A 21,794-nucleotide genomic window follows, 5' to 3' on the forward strand; every position below is an offset into this window, starting at 1 on the left:
GCTTAAAACAAATGTGTAAGGGAGTGGGGTTCTAGCCGCCAAGTTAGGGAACATGTAAGAGAAGCAGAGCGAGAGTACAGCGTGGCTGCCTGTGAGTTATCCACAGAGATACGTGCAAGCGAGGTCAGGGTCTCAGTAACAGATGGGGCGTCAGCAGCAGCAGACGAGTCCCAGGAGTGGATGACTGTGTGTGGGGACCGTACAGGCGGGACGTGCAGAGGGCAGCGAAGAGACACCTGAAGGGATTTTGTCAAGGATGGCAAGAGAAGGAGGCTCCAGGGAGACTCAGGGAGTAGCCTACAAGGCTGGTTAGAACCGGAAGAGGCCTGCACTACCAAAGGATGAAGGTCTCTTTTCAGACTGGAGGAACTGGTTGCAGAGGCGACAGGAAAACTCGTGCGATGTCAGTGTGCTGGAGGTCGCTGAGTGCCACTGTGAGATTACCAGCTGGAGTGAGTGCTGTTGCGAACAACGTTAACAAGCCCACCACGGATTCTCCTTATACCACGGGCTTCCTTGGATCCAATCCCAGGTTCTGAGATGTTCTAAGAATGTTGACGATTTTTATTCTTTAACTCTCACATTTTCCAAAAAGTAAACAACTAATTTCTTTTGAAAACTATAATCAAACTCATTTTATCTTGCAAGGTCTACTGGAACCTTTCATAACTTATTGGATCTTAATGATCTTGACTTTCTCTAACTGCAAACATTTTGTTATATCACTATCCTAAATCCCAGGAATTATTTCAACACTTCTCAATAATCATTCTCAATTGCGCTAGAAAAGACAAAAACAATAAGATGAATAATTGTGAATTGCCTAGAAGTTTGACTCAAATAAATCACTCTTCTGTTATACTTTTGTTTGTTTTTAAAGATTTAATTTATTCATCTGAGAGGCAGAGTGACAGAGAGCGAGGAGGAGACAGATGTTCTGTCCTCGGACTATCTCTCAAACGGCCACAGCAGCCGGGCGCTAGGAACTCCACCATGTGCCCTACATGGAGGACGGGGCCCAAGTACTCGGCCATAGTGCACTGCCTTCCCAGGTGCGTCACCAGGGAGCCAAAGCAGGAGTAGAGCAGCAGGGACACAAACCTGTGCTCTGATACGGGATGCTGGTGCTGCAAGCAGTGGTTGACCCACTGCGCCACAATGCCAACCTCTCTCCTCCCCTTCCCGTTATCTTTCTAATGTCTGAAAAACTGCATCATCGTTTAAGGGGGTATTAAAAAAATCCAGAGATATTTTTGTGTTTTATTTAATTTTCCTTCTTTCATCACTTCTTTACTGTTTAGTAATCCTTTCACTCTTTTTTTTTTTTTTTAAGTTTTATTTGTTTTAAAGGCAGAGAGAGAGAGAGAGAGAGAGAGAATCTTCCAGCACCCAACAGCAAAGCCTGGGCCAGGGTGAAGCCAGGAGCCTGGAACTCAATCTGGGTCTCTCACATGGATGACAGGGGCCCAAATACTTGAGTCATCATCTGGTGCCTTCCAGGTGTGCATGAGCAGGAAGCTGGAACTGGAAGTGGAGCGGGACCCCAAGGCACTCAGACATGTAGGCAGGCATCTGAAGCTAACTGAAACACTGCATCAGTGCCTGCCCCCTCTTGTTGTAAAGCTTTTATTACTCACTAATGAGAGTTTTTTTTTTTTTTTTTTTTGACAGGCAGAGTGGACAGTGAGAAAGAGAGAGACAGAGAGAAAGGTCCTCCTTTGCCGTTGGTTCACCCTCCAATGGCCGCCGCGGCTGGCGCACTGCGGCTGGCGCACCGCGCTGATCCGATGGCAGGAGCCAGGTGCTTCTCCTGGTCTCCCATGGGTGCAGGGCCCAAGCACTTGGGCCATCCTCCACTGCCCTCCCTGGCCACAGCAGAGAGCTGGCCTGGAAGAGGGGCAACCTGGACAGAATCTGGCGCCCCGACTGGGACTAGAACCCGGTGTGCCAGCGCCGCAAGGCAGAGGATTAGCCTAGTGAGCCGCGGCGCCAGCATGAGAGTTTAAAATTTTTTATTTTCTTCTCAAGATGGCAAAGAGAAGAAAATTGATAAAACATCTCCAAATATTTGAAAGATCAGAAGAAGAATTCAGAAGGACAGAATTCTAAACTCTAATGATATTGGTGAGATTTATCGCATAAAGGAAATACCAGGTGATGTCTTCAGGTGATAACATCCCAGAGAAATTCTCTCAGCATGGATGACTTGGAGCCATGTTGTGGCGCAGCAGGCCCACATCCCATACTGAGTGCCGGCTTGAGTCCAGTCTCCTGCTGACATGCCTGGGAAGGCACGAGAAGAGGGGGTAAGTCACTGAGCCTTTGCCACAAACATGGAGACCTGGATGGAGTTCCGAGTCCTGGTTTAACCTGACCCAGTCCTGGCCGCTGTGGGCATCTGAGAAGAGAACCAATGTGAATGGGAGATCTCCCCCACCACACACACACTCTGCCTTTTAAATAACTCTGAAATAAAATTGATGATTCAACTATATTTAAAAATAAAATACGGCCGGCGCCACGGCTCACTAGGCTAATCCTCTGCCTAGCGGCGCTGGCACACCGGGTTCTAGTCCTGGTCGGGGCACCGCGTTCTGTCCCGGTTGCCCCTCTTCCAGGCCAGCTCTCTGCTGTTGCCCAGGAGTGCAGTGGAGGATGGCCCAGGTGCTTGGGCCCTGCACCCCATGGGAGACCAGGAAAAGCACCTGGCTCCTGGCTCCTGCCATCGGATCAGCGCGGTGCGCCGGCCGCAGCAGCCATTGGAGGGTGAACCAACGGCAAAGGAGGACCTTTCTCTCTGTCTCTCTCTCTCACTGTCCACTCTGCCTGTCCAAAAAAATAAATAAAAAATAAAATACGGTATTCTTACTCAATTAGTCCTTTCTTGTGAGTGACTTCCTTACCAGTGTTTTATGAGAACCTAAGCCTTTCTAGAAAAGTACGCAATGTATTTCAACCTCTTTCAGAATGTGGCACATCAAATATGTTCACAGAGTTTGGAAGTAACAAATGAGAAAGGCCAATGTACCTACAAGGGTGAATGAATGAGGTACAGGTGAAAAATAATGAATTGCTAATTCTAATTGGTGTTTATAAATCTAAAATGTGAATATTTGTTTTTAGCTAGGGAGCAAAGAACGTATCTATTTTCTCTTCAACAAAATGACAATTCAGCGAAGTTTTCAAAAGCACTGCTTTTTGTTTATTCAAGCGCAAGAACGAGCAGAAGTAACGCTCAGCTGGAACCATTAGAGATAAATTTGAAATCTTGAATGGATATTTACAAGATGATTGTGTTCCTGGCTCCTATATGCTGATAAGCTGTTGTCTTCAAAGGACGTTTCTCACTTACCATAAGTCTTCCTTCAAATGCAGGAAAACATACAACAAAACAGTGGGTTTGTTATGTTTAATTTAAAATTTATATTCAAAATTCCTTTTAAACAGTTATTTATTTGAAAGGCAGAGTTACAGAGAGAGAGGGAGAGGCGGAGTGAGGAAGCGCTCTTCCATCTGGTGGCTCACTCCCTAAATGGCTACAGCTGCCAAGGCCAGGTCAGGCCAAGCCAGGAAGCTACAAGTCCACCTGGGTCTCTTACATGGGTATCAGGGGCCAAAGCCCTCACATCGTCTTCTGCTGCTTTCCCAGGGGCACTAGCAGGGAGCTGGGATAGAAGTGGAGCAGCCAGGACTCAGACCAGAAGTCATATGAGATGCCAGTGTCACAGGTGGTAGCTTAACCTGCTGTGCCACAACGCCGCTCCCCCTCGAGTCATTCCTCATTCTTCTTTTATTTTTCTTCTGTAAAGGATTTGCAAAATGACTTAAAATATGAGAAAACGGAAGAGAAGCATTGGCAAAGACTGTTTTCTGTGGTATATACTGTGAGTTAAATACATAGCAGTTTATTTGCCTTATGTAATAAGAGAAAAGAACAGGACACATGAATCTCTTATAGACAGCTTTAGGCTTCAGATAACAGGGTTATTATCTTACCTATTGGGGAATGGCAGCTCTGGGTGGATGGACTAGGGGGGACCCAGCTTGCTTCCACCTCCCTGCTAGGCCATCTCCAGTCTTGGTTTCACTCTCAGCCTTGTACCAAGATAGTTGTAGCACTCTATCTAGACATACAACATGCCAAGGAAGGAAAAAAGAGACTCTATTAAGTGAGAAAACCTTTTCCAGAATTATTCCTTCTCCCACAACTCCCTTTCTTCCAGCCTGCTCTGTGAGGAAGAAGGGGGTAACTGGTATCGTAGACCACACGACACAATAGCCCAACTGTAGAGGCAAAAATTAAAACATTTTACAGAACACATTTTTTATTTTAATATTTATTTATTTGAAAGGCAGAGTTAGAGAGAGGGGAAGGGGGGAGAGAAAGAGAGAGGGAGAGAGAGAGGTATTCCATTCACTGGTTCACTCGGCAAAAGGCTGCAATGTCCGGAGCTGGGCCAGTCTGAAGTTAGGAGCCAGGAACTTCTTCTGGGTCTCCTACATGCATGCAGGGGCCCAAGCACGTGGGCCATCCTCCGCTGCTTTCCCAGGCACATTAGCAGGGAACTGGATTGAAGTAGAGCAGCAGGGACTCGAACTGGTGTCCATGTGGGATGATGGCTCTGCAGGCTGCAGCTTTACCCACTACACTACAGTGCCGGCCCAGAACAAATACTAATTAAGAGACAAGAACTGTCACCAGAAGTCAGAATGGACTGGCATAAATAAGTTAGCCCTCTTCTAACTCCTCTTTTCCCTCCTTAGGGAAACAACTCAGAATATTGTTTAATTCCTCTTCTCTGGGCAGCTGCACACAGGAGCAGCCGGCTGGTATATGTTCTAAGACGGAGTGATGAGGTGAACGAATTAAAGCAGTGCTGGAGACAGGGACCTTGACCAGTGGATGACAGGCAGAAGACTGGGCTCCTGTAGATGCCTGGAATAGCCAAGAAAAGAAACCGTAAGACTTGGGGGAAGTGTTCGGAGCAGCTTCCCAGAATTCTGTTGGCTAGGATTTCTGTGCACTTGAAAAATCCAAAGCAGGATGTATGGCCAAAACCAGGCTGAGGACGAAAACGATGCTGAGAGGGAGCACAGGAAGAAAGAGGAGAGAGGGGAACCACTGTGGTTCCTTGTTTCTCCCCCGGCTTATGCAGTAATCTAATAGTTTTAAAGGCACAGTCTCTCTTTAGAGTTGCTCAGTCTAGACCAACACTGAAGATGATGGCTGGGCTCTTTTGTACAAAATTATCTGAGAGGCAGAGAGAGATGGGGGGAGAAGGGAGTGAGAGAGAGAGAGTCCCCAAGTTCCTGCAATAGCCTGACTGGTCCAGGCCAAAGCTGGGTTCGGAACCCAATCCAGGCCTCTCCTGTGGGTCGCAGGGACCCAACTACTTCAGCTGTCACCTGCTGCCTTGCAGTCTGCATCAGTAGGACGCTGGCATTGGCAGCCAGGCCTTGAACCTAGATCTTGTGATATGACGTTATAGTCACGTGTCCAAACAGCCACACCGAACTAGAATTTTTCGAATTCCCTCTTTTGGGTGATCTCGTACACTTGAACTGGGCTCGGCATGAAAGTCTTTGTAGGTGAGGAAGAAGAGACACCATGTTGATTCCTTTCAATAAGTAGTTAGAAAATCTGCTAGGCTCATAGACTGAATAAGGGACATTTTCTGACCAAGGATGGGGTAGGAAAGGTGATGTGTTGCCAGCCATCACAGACCTGGAGCCATGTCTTAATGAGCCACAACAGGTGAGGCCAATACCTAATATATAAGCTACTTAGGAATATTGGTAGCCCTATGCAATAAAGATTCTCAGGAATAGGCCGGCGCCGCGGCTCACTAGGCTAATCCTCCGCCTAGCGGTGCCGGCACACCGGGTTCTAGTCCCGGTCGGGGCACCAGATTCTGTCCCTGTTGCCCCTCTTCCAGGCCAGCTCTCTGCTGTGGCCCGGGAAGGCAGTGGAGGATGGCCCAGGTGCTTGGGCCCTGCACCCCATGGGAGACCAGGAAAAGCACCTGGCTCCTGGCTCCCGCCATCGGATCAGCGCGGTGCGCTGGCTGCAGCGTGCCGGCCGCGGCGGCCTTTGGAGGGTGAACCAACGGCAAAGGAAGACCTTTCTCTCTGTCTCTCTCTCTCACTGTCCACTCTGCCTGTCAAAAAAAAAAAAAAAAAAAAAAAAAAAAATTCTCAGGAAACAGAGAAAGCAGAGTTGCAAATCAAGATCTGTGTCCTCTAAACTGTGCAAAGGGGTAACTGCTCACCAGCATGAACACCTAACCCACCAATCTAACAGTAAAAAACTAGAAGAAAAAAATGCCTGCATTTCAGTTTCTGCTGTCTTTCCCCAACCTTTGTGAAGTTTCATTGCTTACAGCTTGATCTCCAACCAAGACCTGAAAACCACACAATAACAAATGACAGGGGCAGGTGTGCGGTGAGGACGCCCGCACCCCTCATCAGAGTGCCCGGCTCTGAGTCCTGGCTCTGCTCCGCGGTGCAGCTTCATGCTAACCAAACCCCGAGAGGCACCAAGTCCCTGCCCCTGTGGGCCAGATCCCCATCCAGCTCCAGCTCCTGCCTTCCGCCCGGCCCAGCCCCTGCAGGTATTTGGGGCAGTGAACGGTGGATGGGAGACCTTTGTCCGTCCCTCCACTTCTCAAATAAAATACATAAATCACTTAGACAACTTAAAAAATGATAAGGGAAATTAAGTCCAAAGTAGGTATTCCTGAGAACTTTGTGGAGACACACTGGCCTTCCGGAGTGCCGGAGAGTTATTTCGAAGAAACCTAGGCGCACAGGTGAGTCACCCTTCACCGCCCAGAGAGGAGCGGCCGGCTGACGTCTTACCAGCACAGCTGTTACCCACTAAGCCCAGCGCCATAAAACACAGATTAAGACTTCAGTCCTACAGCGCATTTTAGAGTCTCCTCACACGAAGGCTTAACCCACGTACAAAAACTCCACCTTCCCCAAGCCAAGTAATACCTGCTGTGGATAAAGGTAAAACATCCGTGTGCGTGGTCACGGAATAGGGTTAGGAAAGCGCCCTCTGGTCACAGGCCGGTTGTAAGTTTCTAAGTGTGTATGTAGTGAGTGCTAGCTTTTATTTTTTTTTTTAAGGGCTCAACCTTTCACACGCAACTTTTTCTGTAAACGTGGTTATACAAGAATATGGTGGCCCAAGATGCCAAACAGAACTAAGAATTTAAACAAAACAAAACAAACCAAACCAACAGTTTAAAAAAAAAAAAAAAAAAAAGCCTGAAGAAACCCAACCTGGCTATGCAAGAAACGTGCCAACGACTCGGGCGCTGCGCGCTTCCCCTCACAGCCCTGGGAAAACGCACCCCCGCGCGAGACGCCCTCCCCGCCTGCCCACGCCTGCCCACGCCTGGCACTAACGAGCTTCTGCGCCCGCACAAAGCCAGGATCAAGTTCGGGGGCTTTGCTTTGTCTCGCACGAACAAAGATCGGCCGGCGGCTTTCTCGCAGGAGCCGAGGCGCGCCCCGCGCCCCGCGCCCCGCGCCCCGCGCCCCGCGCCCCGCGCCCCGCGCCCCGCGCCCCGCGCCCCGCGCCCCGCGCCCCGCGCCCACCGGGCCCTTTAAGCGCCGCGCCCGCGCCCGCCCCGCCGCCCGCGCGCCCCAGCCGGCTGCGCCTCCCGCCGGGTTACGTGCGCCCGGGGGCGGGCGCGGGCGCGGGCCAATGGCCGCCGCCGGGGCAGCGCGCTCCTCCCGCGCCGCCGTGTGGCTGCGGGCTCCTCCCGCAGGAGATAACTGTCAGCGCGCGAGGCGGCGGCGGCGGCGGCGGCGGCGGGGGCCGGCTCCGTCACAGGACCGGCGCGCAGCAGAGTTCCTCAGCCCGGCGCCCCGCGCTCCCGCCAGGCTCGCCGCCCCCGCGATGACCCCGCCGCCGCCGCCGCCGCCGCCCCGGGCTGCGCGCTGAGCCGCCGCCGCCCGCCGAGCGCGGGGCCGGAGCCGCCGCCGCATCATGGCCCCGACCCTGCTCCAGAAGCTCTTCAACAAAAGGGGCAGCGGCGGCAGCGGCTCCGCGGCGGCGTGCGCCCAGGGCCGGGCGCCCAAGGAAGGACCCGCCTTCAGGTGAGGGGCGCGGGCCCGGCGCGGGCTTCGGGGCTGGCGGGGGGCCGCCGTGGACGCGCGTGGCCCCGGGGCGGCCCCCTCCGCCTCTGCACAACTCCGGGTGCCCCGGGTTTCGGGGAGTTCCCGTGGGCTCCTTGCGTGCCGGGGCGTGCGCTGCGCTTGGCCGCGCGTGGGCCGAGGCGCCCGGGCCCTGCGGCGCGGCGAGCTGTCATCGCCGAGGGCGGCCGCGGCCCATTGTGTGCGTGTTGGGAAGTTGTGCCGGAGCAGCCGCGGCGAAGGGAGGCCCCCGGCCCCCTCCGGTCCCTGCTGGCGCTGCCTGACGGATGAATGGAAGTGTGCGGTTTCCGCGTCGTTCCGAGGGCGCGCGCCGCGCCCTGTGTGCGAGGGGCCGTCTGGGGTCTCGGGAGAGCGGAGTCGATCCGGCGTTCCCGGCGCGCACCTGTGGCTAAGAACAGCCGGCACGCGTGCAGCCTGGGCCGCTGGGAGTGCGTGGCGTCGGGGTCTCTCCCTGGAGTTCCATTTCGCAGGTGAGAAAGCGGAGGCGCCGAGAACCGCAGCTGTCCGCGGACCAGGACCCAGTCTGCCCCCAGGACCCGGTCTGCCCCCCAGGACCCGGTCTGCCCCCCAGGACGCGGTGTGCCCCCCAGGACGCGGTGTGCCCCCCAGGACCCGGTCTGTCCCCGGGACCCGGTCTGCCCCCCGGGACCCAGTCTGCCCCCAGGACCCGGTCTGTCCCCCGGGACCCAGTCTGCCCCCCAGGACCCAGTCTGCCCCCAGGACCCAGTCTGCCCCCCAGGACCCAGTCTGCCCCCAGGACCCGGTCTGCCCCCAGGACCCGGTCTGTCCCCCGGGACCCAGTCTGCCCCCAGGACCCAGTCTGCCCCCCAGGACCCAGTCTGCCCCCAGGACCCGGTCTGCCCCCCAGGACCCGGTCTGCCCCCCAGGACCCGGTCTGTCCCCAGGACCCAGTCTGCCCCCCGGGACCCAGTCTGCCCCCAGGACCCAGTCTGCCCCCAGGACCCGGTCTGCCCCCAGGATCCAGTCTTGAGTATCCCCGGTCTGCCCCCAGGACCCGGTCTGCCCCCCAGGACCCAGTCTGCCCCCCAGGACCCAGTCTGCCCCCAGGACCCGGTCTGCCCCCAGGACCCGGTCTGCCCCCCAGGACCCGGTCTGCCCCCCAGGACCCGGTCTGCCCCCCAGGACCCGGTCTGTCCCCAGGACCCAGTCTGCCCCCCGGGACCCAGTCTGCCCCCCGGGACCCAGTCTGCCCCCCAGGACCCGGTCTGCCCCCCAGGACCCGGTCTGCCCCCCAGGACCCGGTCTGCCCCCCAGGACCCGGTCTGTCCCCAGGACCCAGTCTGCCCCCCGGGACCCAGTCTGCCCCCCGGGACCCAGTCTGCCCCCAGGACCCAGTCTGCCCCCCAGGACCCAGTCTGCCCCCAGGACCCGGTCTGCCCCCCAGGACCCGGTCTGCCCCCCAGGACCCGGTCTGCCCCCCAGGACCCGGTCTGTCCCCGGGACCCAGTCTGCCCCCCGGGACCCAGTCTGCCCCCCAGGACCCAGTCTGCCCCCCAGGACCCGGTGTGCCCCCCAGGACCCGGTCTGCCCCCAGGACCCGGTCTGCCCCCAGGACCCAGTCTTGAGTATCCCCGGTCTGCCCCCAGGACCCAGTCTGCCCCCAGGACCCGGTCTGTCCCCAGGACCCAGTCTGCCCCCCAGGACCCGGTCTGCCCCCAGGACCCGGTCTGTCCCCCGGGACCCAGTCTTCCCCCCAGGACCCAGTCTGCCCCCCAGGACCCAGTCTGCCCCCAGGACCCGGTCTGCCCCCCAGGACCCAGTCTTGAGTATCCCCGGTCTGCCCCCAGGACCCAGTCTTGAGTATCCCCGGTCTGCCCCCCGGGACCCAGTCTGCCCCCCGGGACCCAGTCTGCCCCCCAGGACCCGGTCTGCCCCCAGGACCCAGTCTGCCCCCAGGACCCGGTCTGCCCCCCGGGACCCAGTCTTCCCCCCAGGACCCAGTCTGCCCCCAGGACCCGGTCTTGAGTATCCCGGGGCTGCCCTGCTTTGAAGGGCCAAGTTCTGGAAGGCGCCTTGCAAGGTGCAGTTCTTCAGCGCTCTCACACGCTCTTTGGCCAAAACGCCCCGCAGAAGCGGGTTATTGTTACTCCTGTGTAATACACCTCTAAAAAGTTTCAAGCGCAACTTGGAAACACATTTTGCAGCAAGTTCTGTGTTGTCTGTTCTGCTTGTTCTCGAATTCCACTGGTGGAAAACAGCCCCCTCTCTCATTCTGTAAGAAAGGACGGGCGTGGGTGTGTGTCTGGGGTGTGGGGTTTGAAAAGTAGGCCGTGAGGACTTCCACCTACCACGGCTGAATTCTCACGTTTCCTCTGGGCTAACCCAGTGCTTCCCGTGTGAGGGGAACTCTACGCCTCTGCTGGCTGAGCCTTCTCAGTGGTAGAATTACTTGAGACCCAGGGCGGGTCATGTCTTCCCTGCCTTGACGCAGCCCTGAGAGCCGGGGTGCAGCACCTGGAGGAAGCGGCATGGGTGTCACGGTGTCCTCACTCCGCAGCCCTTGCTGGGAGAGACGCTGGAGTTGTACTGTCACTGTTTCCTGTGTCCCCTGCCTGGCTGCCCACCACCATTTCCTCATCCGCAAGCTTAATTGGGTGTATTTGGATGAAAAAAAAAAAATAAATAAAAAAGGAGGGGGGGGCTATATTTAGGGCCTGGCCATATTTGGGAACTTGATTCCCACTTTGTGGGAACATGTTCTGTGTAGTGTTCTGACCTCTCATTGGTGTAGAATGGAGAACAGAAAATTGTGCCAAGTGCTGTTTTTGTTTTTTTTTCTTTCTTGACCTCATTAGGATTTTCGGCAAGTTTTTGAATAGGTTTTTTTTCTTTTCTTCTTTTTTTTTTTTTTTTTAAAGATAATCTGGGAGTCTTAGCGGGGTGTCCCATTTGGGGAGAACCCCCTTCCGTAGTGTCCCAAAGGCATCACCATGGAAACAGGGGTGAAGTGGGAGATGTTAGCAAAGATGCAGGAGGCTGGGGACAAGTCAACCAGTGCTTACCAGGCCAACACAGAGCACCAAACTAGTGTTTCCTCTGCCTTTCTTTCACCTGGCCTCGCTCTTGCATACTCTGCAGCCCTCCTGGGAAAAGTCCTGGAAACTTGATCATGCTTCACCTAAAAATATCACAACCTGGTATTTCATTTTATCCAGGTTTCGCCAAATTAGAGCTGTTACGTGCCTTTTGGGGGGAAGGGGTGTCTCATACAGGAAGCTTGCTTTGCAGGGAAGTCGATTTCTAGAAGTTTTAAGGTAAAACCCAGATAGCCCCAATGTGAATTTATATTCGTTAGTATATTTAAATACAGGATGTGACTTGTAGATTTGGAAAACGAAGGATCCCGTGAGCATTCAGGTAGATGTTTTTGGCAGTTATTTAGCATATACCAGGAAAAACCTCAAAAAGTAAGATTAACTTTTAAGAAAAATTTCAGTATTTGAAAGGCAGAATGACAGGAAGAGAGAATATATCTTCCGTCTGCTGGTTTACTCTCCAGATGCCCTCATCATCGAGAACTCCATCTGGGACTTCCACATGGGTGGTAGGAACCCCAGCCCCTGGCCAGCACCTGCTGCCTGCCAGGGGCATTAGCAGAAAGCTGGATGAGAAGAGAAGTAGCCAGGACCAACAAGGGTCCTCTGACGTGGCGTTCAGCTGTCTCAAGTGCTGGGTTGACCCCTGTGCCACAACAGCTGGCCCAAGATCTGACTTGTTAGATTTTAGGGATTGCCGAATCCTTTGATATTTGTGTTTCCATGATGGGCTTTCATTTGTTGTTTTAAACTTTTCTCTTCTCAGAATTGTCTTGCCCTTGACATTATTCGTGTATACTTCCTAGTCTCTTCTCCAGGTTCTCGCTGTTCCCACACCCCCCTAGTCTTCCCCACTGAATTAGAGAGGAAATACATCGTCCAGTGTAAGTAGCTCCTGTCTTCATGCTGCACATCTTTCTATCGAGAAAGAGGCTCATCACAGTTAGATTCCTTCTTCGGTGTTTCACTAGGTTCTCCCTTTTCATACCTGTGAGGGAAGAGGTGGCTAGGAAGACGGAGAAGGAATCAAGAGAGATGAAATTTGCATATTAAGATAATCGAAAATGAATCTTGATGTGAATGGAAGGGGAGAGGGAGTGGGAAAGGGGAGGGTTGTGGGTGGGAGGGACGGTATGGGGGGGAAGCCATTGTAATCCATAAGTCGTACTTTGGAAAATTATATTCATTAAATAAAAGTTTAAAAAAAAAAAAAGATGAAATTTGCATGCTGGAGAGAAGTGGTCAGGAACACTCTGATTATAGTATTTGTGAGGTTTAAACCCTACTTAAAATCATAAGATTGCATTGTGGGCGTTGAAATTTGAGTGCGGTCCCTGTTTGCTGATCTTCAGAATGCTTTTCACTTTTAATTAATTGATGCATAAGTTTATATTGGAATAACCTTTTGTTCCAGAAGGATGAATTAAGGCAAAAGAATGATTTGTTCAGTGACTCAAGTCGGAAGTGGAATTGGGGTGTTGGTTACCTTGGATTTAAGGCTAGCGCATTTCCATAGGACTTTTTAAAAGAAGGGTATGCCCATGGACTTAGATGTCTGGTTTAAGTTTGAAATATTGCTTTTTTTTTTCTTTCATATTCCTGGTAAATCAGTGGGTCCCTTTCTACCTACAACATGTATGCAGCAGGAGGCTGAGCTGAGAAAGGCCATGGGCTATCGCATGTATCTCATTTTGGGCCAGTGAAATGGAGTAAATGCATGTATCGCCTGGGGTGTGAGGAGCGGATGTAAGTGCAGCTGCCTGGTCCTGAGATGTGTTAAGTGCCCTTGGGAGTAGGCTCCACTCTTCTTCGCCTGCATTCCTGAGCACCTAAAGCCAATGGCCCCGTTCCTTCATGCTAATCCCCATTGTGCGCTTAGAACAAATTTAGGTAATCGGCCATAGGGCTAGTATAAATATAATTTAATCCACTTATCATTGTCAAATAGCACCTGATGCCCACATGCACGGACACCCATGGTCGCCCTTACTGGAGCTGACAATCTAAAGGACAGTGGACTACACACTAAGATGAATAAGTGGCGAACAACACCCTGGACACTGTAATATAAATCAAGCACTAACAGAGTACATTTTTGCATTGTACAGTTTTGGGAATGTACTCCCTGTTCTTGGCATGGTTGTGACTGAGGCCTGCATCATGACTTCGCCCTTCCCTGGCATTGCCAGCTGCCAAGATGCAAGCATTCATACGATTTGGCTAAGGTAGGGTGGAGGATATTTGGCAAAATATTCTAGTAGATTCACATTTTTGAAGAATTAATGTAATTTATTTTGGTCTGGGCCAGGAGGCAGGAACTCCAATCTGGACTCCCATGTGGGTAGCAGGAACCCAAGTACTTGGGCCATCTTTTACTGGCTTCCCACATAGAGTAGCAAGGAGCTGGATCAGAAGCGGAGCAGCTGGGACTCAGTCTGGCCCTTTGATAGGGGATGCTGGTACCACAGTCATCTTAAACCGCTTGGCCACAGAGCTGGCCCCACAGTCACATTTTTAAATACTTTTTATTAAGATTTTACTTATTTGAGAGGAAGAGTTAGGGAGAGAAGAGAGAAAGCTCTTCATTTCGTTAGTTCACTCCCCAGATGGCCGCAATGGCCGGAGCTGTGCCAATCCGAAGCCAGGAGCCAGGAGCCTCTTCCAGGTCTCCCACGAGGGTGCAGGAGCCCAAGCACTTGGGCCATTTCCACTGTTCTCCAAGGCCACAGCAGAGAGCTGATTGGAAGAGCAGCAGCCGGGACTAGAACCAGCGCCTATATGGGATGCCAGTGCCACAGGCAGAGAACTATGCCACTGCACCGGCCCCCACATTCACATTTTTAATTCCCATGAGACATGTGACACATAAGCAGCAGTTTTGATTTCTTCTTACTGCTTTCTACAAGTCTGGCTAGATTTCATGCTGCAGCTTCAGATCTACTGGTGTACTCATCAGACCTGCTTGTCCTGAAACTGCCATGAACCGTGCGTGGGCTGTTGTAGTTATTTTTAGCAATGGTGCAAAGGGGAACCACGCCACCCAGTGCAGTGGGTTCTGTGAAAAGTGTGCAAGATGAATTGGGGTGGACCTCGATAGAGCCCCGACTCACGTACTGTGTTGATGTGAGCCTCACAAACACTCTGTTTCTGCAGTTGTTAAGTTTTGCCGTTTGTAAAGCGACAGCACCGGTTCTGTTAGTTGTGGTGAAGAGGTAATAATAAAAGAGTTGAAAATAGTAAAATGCAGTACAAAGTGATTGTGTTAAGAATCTTTTAGATCCTGGCGTTCAGTACTATTCCTGCTGGGAATAGATAAACCATGTTTCAGAGACTATTTTTTCAAAACGAGAGATTTGCTGTAGAGCTGACAAGGCGTGTTTCTGTTTACCTGTTGGGTTTTCTACCTTGTTGCTGTCCGTGATGAAACGCCCTGAGATTTCAGAGATGCATTTGAGGTGCATAGCAGGTAGTGACTTAAACCTGGGAGAGGTGACTGGGCATTCAGAAATATTTTTAGGAATGTGAGATAGGTTGTTTCAGAATTATTTCCAAATTTGTATTATCCAAAATAAAATCTTACTTAACCAAAGGAGGAAACTGGTTTCACAAAATGCTAAAGCAATGGTATGTTCTGTAGCAGCCAAATCATTTTACACACACACAAATGCACAGAACTCTTCCCTGGAGACAGTAGAAGCAAGACTTAGATTTATATGAATAGCGTTAAAAATAGGAGTATGTGTACATATGCAGGAGAGAGAACTGCACACCAACATACAAGTGGTTACCATGAGGCGGCTGAAAATTGTTCTTTGTGTTCTTTGTCATTGGTATTTTTGGATTTTGCTGTGTTGAATTCGTGTTGCTTTTGTGAATTAAATCATTTTACATGTTAAACAGTCTTAAGAATATTTTATACCGTGAGAGTAGGATAAGGATAATGTCTGTGGAGAAACCTGATTTGAATAAAAACTCTTCATAGAACTTTTCCCTGCTGTGTTAAGATAACTGATAGTTCCTTTTTTTTTTTTTAAATGCTGGCTATGAATTATAATGTTCTTCAAACCTAAATTCGTTACAAACCCTGGCAAGCCAAGTTAATTGGTTATATTAATTGTAGGCAATGCAATGTATCTTGGATTTCACCAACTCTTTTGCACCAGGATAAACACTTTTAATCCCATTTTCCATCAACTTTGCCCTCTTCTGTGTGTGCAGAATTTACATTGGGTGGGCAGGGTCCCTGCCTCCTCATTGCCTTTGACCCCCTATGTAGTCCTCAGCAGGGCTCCTGGCACAGTCCAGGTCTCAACCCTTATCTGAAAAAGAGTGGCACAGCCTGTTGGATCTAGGGCGGGGGTAGGGTGGGGTCGGGTGGAACTTGAATAAGTTAACAGGCCTGGATTAAAAGTTTTTAAGGCTAAAAAATATACTGTAATTTTGAGTTCCAAAATGTGGATTTGTCAAGTTGCATGTTGTTTGACCTCTTAGGTAGTGATGAGGTGGACTGGGTTACATGGTCCTTGCACAGAGTTCGGCTCCTGGGAGAACGCTGGTTTTTGTTGTTGCTGCCTCTCTAGGTTGTGTTGCTCGTGGTTTGCTTATAAAGTCAGTTTCAGGAAGTCCCTCTGCCTTTGTGTTTCCTTGGCAGAGGAAGTTGTAAAAAGATTGTCTTGCACTCTTGAAGTGCTTTGGCTGCCAGCGTGAGCTGCTTGTGGGTGAATCTGACCTGAGAACTGGTAATGTGCGCTATTTCTTTAGCTGCTGTTTTTCTTGGTGTGGGCGATGAGGAACAAATGTTTTATACTGATTGTACAAGTCCTAGCCTAGTGTGAATTGTTAGGCCTGGACTATGAGATCATGTACTTGGCTGTAAAAGTAAGTTTTTTCTTTGAGCGTAACAGTGCTGAGATATTTGGTGAATTCCAACTTACCAAGCATTCTTTGTCTCAGGTTTGTGAGAACTGGTTATCATGTAAGAGAGGAAAAACAGGATGGACTTTTCCAGCTAACTGGGCATGTAATAGTGATTTCCCTCAACCCCACCCCGTCTGTAAATGGAACATCCATGACTCACTTCTCATGGCCACACAGGCACTTTTGTAAGCAGTGTTTGGATGGGAGGGTGGGCTGGGGGTGGAGGGAGATGGGCTGGCATCCCACTTACGCTCAGCCGGAGTCTGCCCAGCTGCCTTTGTAATGGATTTCTGAAAAGGACAGTGTGCCTTCTCATACATCATGCCACTTACTTTTTCTTCTGGCACTTGCTTTTTATGCTGAAATAATACAATATATTAAGTGCAATCAAACGCAGCTGTTAACTCTAACGCTGTGGAGAAGTGCGGTATCGCAGGGTGCTCTTTGTGAGAGCTTAGTATTGTGACTCTGGGTCTCTGAGCATGTTCGTCTCTTCTGAACTGGATGCCTCTGATTGCTGAATGTATTCGGAATGTTTTCTAGTTCTTTAAATCGTTAGCGCATGTCTGTGATATAATGTATATTTAAATGCATGATTGCTGTTTACTGATGTCTAATCAAAATGACAACCAGTTCATTCGAAGTGTGGGTGGGCAGTAGAAGCGAATCCCCCAAAAGCTTAGGGGGACAGAACAAGAACCAGCATACCAAGTGGGTACCTCAAAATTATTCCCAGTAAGGATGCTTGCATGTTGTCATGGCAACTGCTTCTTCACAGGTGAAAGACAAGTTAGATGTTAACCTGCACATGCCTCAAGAGATAAAACAGGTGTTGATTTAGGATGTGTTAGAAGAAGCAGCAAAATCACCAGTCTAATCGTTTTTGCCTTTAACACCTTATAAATACCTGAGACTGCCAATCCTGAAAATGCCAGAAAATTGGACATTTTCTTTTTTCTCTTACACGCAAAACCTTTGGAGTTTTTTGGGGAAAGCTTATTTGTTGTCATTTAGCTCTTAATTATCCACAGTTACTCAAGTTCTTTTATTTCAAAATCATGGTTCAGAAACAGTAACAACAATCTCAAATGTGATGCTCCAAATTAAATTTATCTTCTAAAATTCAAAGTACACACTTGAGTGGGTAATTGGTACAGAGAGACGCTACTTGGGACGTGTGCATCCCCTATTGGAGTGCCTGGGTTGGAGCCCTGGCCCTGCTGTGCTTTGGCCTGGCTGTCCCCTGGTCCTCTGGTTGCTGCAGGCATCGGGAGAGTGAAACAGTGGATGCACCGTTTCTGTCTCTGTGCCTTGCAAATAAAATGAAAATTTATTAGCTGTTTTTTTTTTTTTTTAATGGGATCAGAAACGGAGCTAGTCCTCGAACGCAGGACTCCAGTGGGCTGCAGGCATCCCTGGCAGTGTCTTAGCTGCTGCACCAAACACGCCCTCCCCATTATGACCTCTTTTTATTTTTTTTGTTTTTTTTTGATAACATATTTTAAATTTACATTACAGTAAAGGGCTTGATACTTCACCACATTAGGACTTTTTAAAAAGATTAATTAATTTATTTGAGAGTCAGATTTACAGAGAGAGAAGAAGCAGAGAGAGAGAGGTCTTCCATCCACTGGTTCACTACTCAATTGGCCACAATAGCCGGAGCTGTGCTGATCTGAAACCAGGAGCTTCTTCTGGGTCTCCCACGTGGGTGCAGGGGCCCAAGAACTTGGGCCATCTTCCACTGCTTTCCCAGGCCATAGCAGAGAGCTGGATCGGAAGTTGAGCAGCCAGGACTTGAACTGGCGCCCATGTGGGATGCCAGTACTGTAGGCGACAGCTTTACCCACTGTGCCACAGCATGGGCCCGCACATTATGACATTTTTAAAAGAAATCTTGTTTGACAGCTTGGACATTTCCTTCACTGCATTAATAGTAATAAATTATTTTTTCAGTATCAAAATTATAGGTTAAGTGCTCTAGACTGCTGGCTGACTGCCCCTGCCCCCTGACCTGGGGGGATGGGGGAAGAGGCACAGTTCAAGTCATATACCTGAGACTCTTATCAAATGCCACAGCTGTCAGAAGTACATGAAGCTGTGAAATTGTTAGCCGTGTGTTGATGCTGTTCCACTGTGTTTTATATACTGTTAAAACTTTTTAGATACTTGAAAGGCAGAGTGAGGAATGAGAGAAAGAGAGGTGTCTTCCATCTACTAACTTACTTCTCAAAAGCTGGCAGCAACCACAAGACTAGGCACGCTGAAGCCAGGAGCCTGGAATTCCATCCGGGTCTCCCACCTGCGTGGCAGAGAGCTAGATCAGAAGTCTGGAGTCGTCAGGACTCAAACCGGCGCTCTGATAGGGAATGCAGGAGTCACAGGCAGTGACTCCACCCACTGTGCCACAGCTCCCACCTCCTTTTACCCCCACATATATACTTATACACCCCCATATCACTTGATTTCTGTATGGCTTATAAAACTGAAATACATTATGGGACTAAATGAGCCAGTTTGTTCTCTGAAGCCTAAGATAGTGGCCAGTGCATGGCACTGCTTGTGATGCCAGCATCACGTATCAGAGTGGTGGTTCAAGTCCTGCCTTCGCCGCTTACGGTCCAGCTTCCCACTGATGCACCTGGGGAAGCCGTGGAAGATGGCCCAGGTCACTGGGTCCCTGCCACCCACATGGGAAATGAAGATTGAGTCATGGCTTCTGGCTTCTGGCTTCTGCCTGGCCCGGCCCTGGTTGTTGTAGCCATTTGGGGAGTGGAACAGTAGATAACGAAGATATTTCTCTCTGTGTGTCTTTCTCATTGCATCGCTCTCTGACTTTCTGCCTTTTAAATAAATAAAAAAACTTAAATAAAAGATAGTTGACTTAATTATGAAAGTGATCCGGGTATTGTGAGCCTTGCCGAGATGAGTTTGCAGGCTACATGATGTTAGTGCTGTAAAAAAGAGGATGGCATCATCCTTTCTTTTTCCATTTGAAAAACTAATTTAAAAATGGATTTGTGGATCGGACTGTTCTTAAGAGGAGTATGCCCCATACTAACAGCATTAATGAGGGCCTGCACCATGTGAGGGAGGGAGCTGTGAGTAAACATTTTCCCCAAGCGTGTCAGGCAGTCACTGTTTGTTTTAGAATGGTACATTGAGTAAGTTAGTTGCTAGGGCAGAAGGAGGTGGCAGGAACTATTGGCCCTGCCCAGAGGGCAAAGTTGGACCTCTGGGAGCTGCTTGGGTCTTTCCAAGTGCACAGGCTCCATGGAGATCCCTGTGAACCCTAGAGGCAGATTCTTGTTAGAGAATGCTGTGCGTTGCACAGTGCCACATTTTATGGTTTGCTGGGGGTGGGGGTGGGGGGAGAGAAAGAGCGAAATCACAGCACATATGCACTCTCACCCACTAGGTCAAACCCCAAATGCCTGCAACTGGCTGCAGCCAAAGCTGGGATTCTGTAGCTCACTCCAGGTCTCCCTTGAGGGTGGCAGGAATGCAGTTACTCGGGCCACCCCTGCTGCTTCCCAGGGTCTGCGTTAGGAGCGGGAGGCGGGAATCGAACACAGTGCTCTGATGTGGGACTTGGGCGTCTTGACTGGACTAAGTGCCTGCCCCATGCCGGATGCTCTCGAGAAATTGTACGTGAAATTATGACTGCTTTTGTTGAAGATTATTAAAATGCACTTGGTTAAAAATAAAATAGTGCAAATACGCTGAAATACAGGCCTTCCACGCCACACTCCTAATCCCTCTTCCCGAAGACTTCCGTTATTGTAACAATTTATTTTATATCCTTCCAGAAATAATCCATGCACATCCAAGAGACAAATACTCTATTTCCCTCTCACCAAATGATGGTGTATCTGCCCGTCTGCATATTACTGGTAGTTGAAGCATATGTGCTGCTTAACCCGGTAGTTCCTAAGTCTGGCTAAACAGTAAAGTCACCTGCAGAGATTTAAATGCCCAGACTTCTGTCTCAGAACGCTAATGGAGCTGGTCTGGTCTGGGGCTTTACGCATCTTTTTTAAATGAAATCTTCCCCAGGTAGTTTTAGTGTGTGACCAAGCATTTTAACCGGTCCCTTGTTGATGGGTTATTTAGATTGTTTTCAGGCTTTATTGTTAGAAACGGTGAACTTCCTGGCTAGAATATCCTTAGGCGTGGGTTCCAGTATGTTTACTTCTTGGATAAGGACCTAGGATGGAATTTCTACCGAACTGCTCTCCTGTTTATGTTCCTCCCGACTGCGTATGCTAGTGGCTGTTGGTGGAGAAGATTTGAAGTCCCCTGAAGCGTGCTGGTGAGGTGGCAGTGAAGGTCTGACCCCAGCTCACTCCTGGTAGTTGCTGATCGCTTGTCTAGGGGAGTGTCTGTGCCGATGGTTGAACTCTTCTGCAGGGCAATCTAGACATAAAAATCTTCATGCTTCCCTAACCCGGGAATTGAAAAAGAGCAACTTGTGCATGAAGAGATCTTTAAAAAATGGAAAACTTCTTTGCATGAAGATATTATTTAGACATTATTATAATGATAAAATTAAAACAAGAATCCTAACAGTTATCTAACAGCAGGGAAATGGCTAAATTATGATGTTAACATTATAGTATATATTCTGGTGGCTAATTATGATTATGAAGACTATTCATGTAAAATGATAAGTAAAAAAACAAGTTGGTATCTACAGGATGAATATAGTAAAACATTTAAATGTCTGAGTAAGAACTAGAAAACCAGAAATATAGTAAACAGCAGTTGATGTGATATGGTAATGTGATTTGGGTAAATATCCTTTAAAAGATCCTATATCTTTATAAAATTGTAGAGGAAAAATCAAAAATTAGGAAAAAATTGCTTATAATGCCAATAGCCATTTGTTTTTAAATATATATATTTTCATATTTTAAATGTTATCTGTGAAAACATAACATATGCATGTAAATGGTTTCCCTGAAGTCTTTTTTGTAAAATTTATTTATGTGAAAGGCAGAGTTAGAGAAACAGAAAGATACTTTTTTAATATTTATTTATTTTATTTGGAAGGCAGAGTCACAGAGAGGCAGAGGGAGACAGAGAGAAAGAGGTCTTCCATCCGCTGGTTCACTCCTCAGTTGGCTATAACAGCCGGAGCTGTGTTGATCTGAAGCCAGGAGCTTCTTCCAGGTCTCCCACGTGTGTGCAGGGGCCCAAGGACTTGGGCTATCCTCCATTGCTTTCCCAGGCCGTAACAAAAGCTGGATTGGAAGAGGAGCAGCTGGAACTCAAACTGATACCTATATGGGATGCTGGCATTGCAGACAGTGGCTTTACCAGCTACGCCACAGTGCCAGCCCCAGAAAGATATTTTCCATCCACTGGTTCACTCCCTAAATGGCTTCAGAAGCTGGGGCTGGGCCGGGCTGAAGCCAGGAGCCAGGAACTTCTCTGGGGTTTCCCACATGGGTGGCCGGTGCCCAAGGACTTGGGCCATCTTCTGATGGTCTTCCAGGTGCATTAGCAGGGAGCTGGATCAGAAGAGGAGCAGCTGGGACTCCCAACTGGCACCCATATGGGATGCTGGTGCTGTGGGCGGCTGCTTAACCCACTATGCCACAACAGCTGGCCCCTTCCCTGAAATCTTTAAAGATGCCAATAAATAGCTACTTC

General features: G+C 49.8%; 1 protein-coding gene and 1 long non-coding RNA gene across 13 annotated transcripts in view; one reads left to right on the forward strand and one right to left on the reverse strand.

The window, feature by feature from the left end:
* Positions 1–3,394: 3,394 nt before the first annotated feature.
* LOC127487122 (uncharacterized) lies at positions 3,395–7,738 on the reverse strand. 3 transcript variants are annotated; one of them, XR_016211544.1, is made up of 3 exons: positions 7,606–7,738; positions 3,997–4,124; positions 3,395–3,801 (listed from the first exon to the last, which is right to left on the reverse strand). It is a non-coding gene; the product is annotated as an uncharacterized LOC127487122 (long non-coding RNA). The 3 variants fall into 3 exon arrangements; XR_016211545.1 differs by lacking the exon at positions 7,606–7,738 and adding an exon at positions 6,997–7,521 and having other exon boundaries at positions 3,997–4,120; XR_016211543.1 differs by lacking the exon at positions 7,606–7,738 and adding an exon at positions 6,997–7,519.
* Positions 6,266–21,794, forward strand: part of FNIP2 (folliculin interacting protein 2) — a 137,709-nt gene continuing 122,180 nt past the window's right edge. For 3 of the 10 annotated variants that reach the window (XM_051831665.3, XM_051831667.3, XM_051831670.3), the window contains exons 1-2: positions 7,823–8,109; positions 13,331–13,447. In XM_051831665.3, the coding sequence (XP_051687625.3) occupies positions 8,000–8,109; positions 13,331–13,447 (227 nt within the window). In that variant the 5' untranslated portion in view covers positions 7,823–7,999. Of the gene's footprint in view, positions 7,012–7,752; positions 8,110–13,330; positions 13,448–15,863; positions 15,962–21,794 lie in introns of those variants that run through there. The other 7 variants (XM_051831672.3, XM_070048270.2, XM_089301871.1 and 4 more) reach the window with 6 other exon arrangements.

This window comes from Oryctolagus cuniculus, chromosome 8 (genome assembly GCF_051225735.1).
Source record: "Oryctolagus cuniculus isolate XC-2025 breed Fujian yellow rabbit chromosome 8, ASM5122573v1, whole genome shotgun sequence".
NCBI classification, from domain to species: domain Eukaryota; kingdom Metazoa; phylum Chordata; class Mammalia; order Lagomorpha; family Leporidae; genus Oryctolagus; species Oryctolagus cuniculus.